At 45.3% G+C, this 6,379-nt stretch overlaps 1 protein-coding gene across 1 annotated transcript; it reads right to left on the reverse strand.

Annotated features, from left to right (window-relative positions):
• Positions 1-4,146: 4,146 nt before the first annotated feature.
• On the reverse strand, positions 4,147-4,458 carry LOC141161368 (histone H4-like). Its single transcript, XM_073646176.1, has one exon. It carries the CDS (start codon positions 4,456-4,458, stop codon positions 4,147-4,149), a length of 312 nt encoding a protein of 103 aa, XP_073502277.1.
• Positions 4,459-6,379: the final 1,921 nt, after the last annotated feature.

Below are 6,379 nucleotides of genomic sequence, written 5' to 3' on the forward strand. Positions count from 1 at the left end.
GAATATAATATATACCTGTTTATATGGAATATGTGAACATTTCTATATTATCTACATGTATACCATGTTCATTCCATACCTATCATGCACAGGGAATATAATATATACCTGTTTATATGGAATATGTGATCATTTCTATATTATCTACATGTATACCTTGTTCATTCCATAGCTATCATGCACAGGGAATATAATATATACCTGTTTATATGGAATATGTATTCATTTCTATATTATCTACATGTATACCATGTTCATTCCATACATATCATGCACAGGGAATATAATATATACCTGTTTATATGGAATATGCATTCATTTCTATATTATCTACATGTATACCATGTTCATTCCATACATATCATGCACAGGGAATATAATATATACCTGTTTATATGGAATATGTATTCATTTCTATATTATCTACATGTATACTATGTTCATTCCATACCTATCATGCACAAGGAATATAATATATACCTGTTTATATGGAATATGTGATCATTTCACTATTATCTACATGTATATCATGTTCATTCCTCACCTATCATGCACAGGGAATATGATATATACCTGTTTATATGGAATATGTGATCATTTCTATATTATCTACATGTATACCATGTTCATTCCATACCTATCATGCACGGGGAATATAATATATACCTGTTTATATGGAATATGTGATCATTTCTATATTATCTACATGTATACCATGTTCATTCCATACCTATCATGCACGGGGAATATAATATATACCTGTTTATATGGAATATGTGATCATTTCTATATTATCTACATGTTTACCATGTTCATTCCTCACCTATCATGCTCAGGGAATGTAATATATACCTGTTTATATGGAATATGTACTCATTTCTATATTATCTACATGTATACCATGTTCATTCCATACCTATCATGCACAAGGAATATAATATATACCTGTTTATATGGAATATGTGATCATTTCACTATTATCTACATGTATATCATGTTCATTCCTCACCTATCATGCACAGGGAATATAATATATACCTGTTTATATGGAATATGTGATCATATCTATATTATCTACATATATAACATGTTCATTCCATACCTATCATGCACAGGGAATATAATATATACCTGTTTATATGGAATATGTGTTCATTCCATACCTATCATGCACAGGGAATATAATATATACCTGTTTATATGGAATATGTGATCATTTCCTTGTAATCTACATTTATTCTATGTTCATTCCATGTCTAAGATGCCCAAGAAATTTATTATACATCTCTATATTTTTGGAGTAATAAGTTATCATGTTCATTCTTTTTCTTCATTCCTTTTAGTACGTCCTAAAAAAAACGAACTCCCCATTGGAGGTGGGGGCGTAATTCAAGAAAGGGATCCAATTGGAAAGGCAGGTTAGTCTTCCCTGGTCAGGATATCTTCGTTCACAAAACTGAATGTGCTGCAATCTGCCGAAAAGGATGCCAGTCTCCAGATCACACAGATCACATCCCAGCATCTGGATAGAGCGATTACACTATATGCATCAACCAGCGACCAGAGCGTCGCTGAACCCCGAGTCTTCCATCAGTGAATACTGCTCCCCTAATCCGGGAAACCTAGAGAATGTGGAGTCACTGGAGCTAGAGATCGTTATAATCAACACAAAGATCGTCCTATACAACTGTTTACATTATCTAACACTAATGGGTTAACTCTGATCCGGGATTCCGGTTAATGTCATGTGATGTGTATGGCGGTTGGTTCTGTGACTTGATGATTGGTTGGTAATAAAGATTTGAAATTTCCGCTTTGTGGCTGATTTTTTCATGCAGTATGTGGTCAGTACTGGCGACTATAGGACGATCTGTGTTGTGTAACGATCGCTTGCTCTAGACTGCCTCTGGATACTAGGTCTCTAGGTTTTCCGGATTAGGGGAGCAGTATTCTGATAGAAGACCCGGGGTTCAGCGAAGGTTAATGGGTATAAAGACTGAAGCCGCATCAACCAGATGAGATGGTGTCTTGTCTGCTCCCCCAGTCTTTCACCTCTGGAGCTGACACCGCTGACTTCGGGTGATGTTTCTTCTCATTGATCTATAATACAAATTACACACTGGTGTATGGAGGGGTGGTCGTACATATATACCTCTGTGCACACAGTCCATACCCGTTGTGATGCGTTTACCACAGAGCATTAGATCCAGGTCCTGCCTGAGATGAATGAGTTGATGCTACATATTTCCGGATCAGATCCGTGTGGGTTACAGGTGGCAGCGAATATTCACAGTGAATATCGATGTATGAGTCAGCTGGATGGATGGACGCCCTGTGTACCTTGTATGTAGACTCCTATTTGATGACCGCTCCGCCATCACCCCGTCTACACCAGAGCTGTGGCTGCTGCTGTGTCCTCTCCAGTCTTTTGGCTCTCTAGTAGTAATCAGCCATTAAGGAATCTTAGCCATATGCCACATATTCATCCATATGAGCATACTGTACCCCTATAGGCAGGTACACACTGTATGGGGGCACTGCGGCTTCTATAAGGGTCCAAGATCCAGCAAATTGATCACTGTCCATTGGCGCACACAGATCTATGTGTATCTGGGGTTCATTTTTGGTTTGGTACAACCAAAGGCTCTTTTAAGCGTCACCACATGCTCATAAGAGCCGGCACCACTGATATCGGCCGATGGTCCACACTAGTGTCTACTAACACCTGCTCCAGACCGTATATAGATATAATTATGTACACACGATCCATACTATACTGCGATCACCATGGAGCAGAGGTTCATGGCGTGAAAAGAATATTTGATCCTGCTACATGTTACTGAGCGATATATACGGGGGATCTTGCTCATGAGCGGAGAAGCAAGATGTTCATATAATATTTAGTGCGGCTACTTCTAAGCCATTCCATAAAATTCACAGCCTTCCACGCTACACGGTTGACAATCATGCCCAAAGACGTGCAGCTGGCTTTCCGGATCTGTGCAGAGAGATTAGATCTGTCCCGATCACTGCACAGTCCTACTTCAATAAGATCATTCTATCTGCCGGTTATTTTGGCGCTGGGTTCTGAGAGCTGAACTCAATCTGCGGTTACAGGATGGCGGGAGAGGGGGCTCATCCCTGTCAGTGCTTCTATTTCGCTCCATCCACACAGGCAGGAGGCTCCTCATTCAGCCACGTAATGTTCTATCCGGATTCCCTGTGGTGTCAGCGCCGATCCTACCAAAGACCAACTAAAACAACAAGCCTTATATGTTCTTCCAGGAGCCTGATGTGAGCGCTCTGGATCCGGGGTGGGGGCAGTCGCCGCATCTGTAAATCATGAATAAGCGGGGATCAGCAGACATACAGCCACTAAGGAGTTAAATGGAGAAAACCCCCCTGTATCGGGTGTTGGTCTGAGGTCTCGGCCATTGGCTGATCGCAGATCCGTTGGTGGCTTTGAATCACCCGCTCAGTCTTTTGTTCTAGGTCTGCCGGATTATTACCGGCCCCTCTGCTTGTAGTGGAGATTGCAATCCGAACAATCAGATCTGGGTGCAGCTCTACCCCACTGACAATACAGGGTCCTGCTCTCCGGAGCAATCTGTCCCCGCAAACACGGTGACCGTTCTCCTGATCGGCCGGTGAAGGATAAGCCGCCATTATTGTTCTGGTGAGAATATTCAGAGGCCGCCATCCATCCCAGAACGCGGTCATCACATATGAATCTACATACCGGGTACACAGAGCGTCTATCTACCCATCCAGCTGTCTCATACATCGATATTGCGTGAATATTTGTTTCCCACTGGAACCCACACGGATCTGGCGTGGAAATATGTAGCAGAATCACATTCTTCTCACTGCAGGACCTGGATCCAATGGTCTGTAGTAACCGCGGATCAGTGTTATCTCACTAGTGTTAGAATTACTGTCCGCCGTTCTCCACAATATGGGAAGCACAAAACTTACACTGATGAGAACCGGACACCTGAGCGATCTACCAGCCAGAATACAGAGATCACCAGTGCACAGTAGAGATCAGCTCCCGGCACAGCAACAGGAGATTGTAGCCTCTCACTTAGAAGATGTGGTGGCTCTGAAAAGAGCCTTTGGGTTGTCAGGATGGAGCAGAGAATACAATTAACCTCCGAAGCCGTAGAGAGTGCGGCCCTGGCGCTTGAGCGCGTACACCACGTCCATAGCGGTGACGGTCTTCCTCTTGGCGTGCTCGGTGTAGGTGACGGCGTCACGGATCACGTTCTCCAGGAAGACTTTCAGGACACCGCGAGTCTCTTCATAGATGAGGCCGGAGATGCGCTTGACGCCTCCTCTGCGAGCGACACGGCGGATGGCAGGCTTGGTGATGCCCTGGATGTTATCACGGAGCACCTTCCTGTGCCGCTTGGCACCGCCCTTCCCGAGACCTTTCCCTCCTTTACCGCGACCAGACATCTTCCAAATAGTCAGTAGAAAAATTGACTAAACCGCACCGACTCTTCTTTTATATAGCGTATAAGTGGACCAGAGAAAGACTGCGGAGATGACGCGTTTCCAGGGCGGGTCTTACAGAATCTACATTAGCTCCTCCTTCCTCTGCTGATTGGCTGAACACTGAACTGTTGGGGAGTTTGAATTTCCCGCTCATTGTGCAGTTTCCGCAGCGTCTAATATATATCTTTTCCCTGTGATGAGAAATGTGTCAGATACAGTCTATAAATAAAAGGGCAGACACGACACCAACCTCCTGCAAGTGAGATGAAGCTGAGTAGAAGCATCAGATCACTGCTGAATATACAGATAGCGGCACTGACAGTGATTAACCCCCACTTCCATCATACCAGCATATTCCTAACATGCTATTCACATCTCCATGGTCATTTCCGCATCTTACTACTCCCCTCATCATCCCTTGCCATGGCTTCATTCTGTACAATCTACATGTATTAATACATGTGACATTCTGGCTGCTCCCGGTGACTAATCTATAGGATCCTGACTGAGCTCTGTGACATTTCCAAAACGGGCTTGTCACTTCTGATAGAATTGCTCTTGGGGTGCGGTGATTTGCCAGGAGCAGCAGCATGTGACCATGCCTGGACACGACCAGAGGAGGATTGTGGCAGCCAGGATTATTGCCTCTTCTAAGGACAGTGCAGGGAGGAAGCCGCGGTCAGCAGCACTGCTCAGATACTCTTAATATTTTGCCACCACTGGAATTTTCCGCTCATCAGAAATGACAATATTTACTTTCTCCTAATAGCACTTGTATTGTAATTGACAGAGATCCTAAAACTCAGATATCACTTGTTTCTTCATTTGAGGATTTGCATTTAGAGAACATTTATTATCTTCCTGTAGAAGATAAAGACAACAGCTCAGATTGGGCAAATAAAAAAGGAACCGTATAAATAACATAATCACTGAGCAGCTGATTGATTCTCATTCCAGTGGTCCCATATCCAATGCAGAATACACTGTGATCTGGAAGGTGACTACATGTGTAGCACCCCGAGGACTCGGCTGCTACAGGGGTATTGCACCTCGAACCAGAGGTGTGGTATTCCACTCCCGGGTAAGGATGGAGTGTGGGACAGAGCTCAGATAGCTGCATGCACTACACTCACCCCATTTCCGGGGGACAGAACAACGGTACTCCCACTAGGTAGATGTGCAGGTACGACAGCGTCTGTCCCCGGCTGGAGTGGGGAGGGGGGAGGAATATCCCTGTAGTGTAGGGGCAGATAGGGGAGGGACTCTGGGTATAGCTAGGAGCCCATTGGGTGCTAGTCACCTGGGCTCACACATAGAGGGAGTATATAAGGTGGGCACCATCTAGAGACAGGGTCTGTCTGTTCAGGGAGGAGTTCAGCCAGAGGGGGCTGACAGGGAGCTGTGGCTCCGGCTGGGCCCAGCTCCAGGGCCAGGCCTGAAGCAGAGAGAAAGAGACAGAAAGGCCCAGAGACGCAAGGAGAGAGGGAACCCTGAGATCCCCCAGGAGAACGAAGAGGGTGAAGGGTTGGCAGAGAAGGGTACCGGATCCCAAACTGGCAGAGGCTAATCATCCTTAGCCAGGAACCGGAGGTCGTGGTCAAGCTTTGGCACGACCCTCACCACATCCACCAGGAAGGCAAACCACGCGTAGGGCCAGGGAAGCCAGGAAAGGTTTCACCACCAAGAGGCCCGAGGGAGCCGGACATAGGTGGGTCCCTGGTGAGAACGGCCAGTAGAAAGGAAGAGAGGGGAGCTCTGGACCACGCTCTGGAACTACCTGGGAGCTGGCCGAGTCCCTGCCCTGGTGGACGCAGCATGACTCGGGTGGTCCTTACTGTGCACAAGCAACCGGATAAAGAACAGTGAGTAAAGTCTTTGAAAC

This window comes from Phyllobates terribilis, unplaced genomic scaffold (assembly GCF_046119375.1).
Source record: "Phyllobates terribilis strain yellow unplaced genomic scaffold, ASM4611937v1 Scaffold_9__5_contigs__length_417890890, whole genome shotgun sequence".
Taxonomy (NCBI): Eukaryota; Metazoa; Chordata; class Amphibia; order Anura; family Dendrobatidae; genus Phyllobates; species Phyllobates terribilis.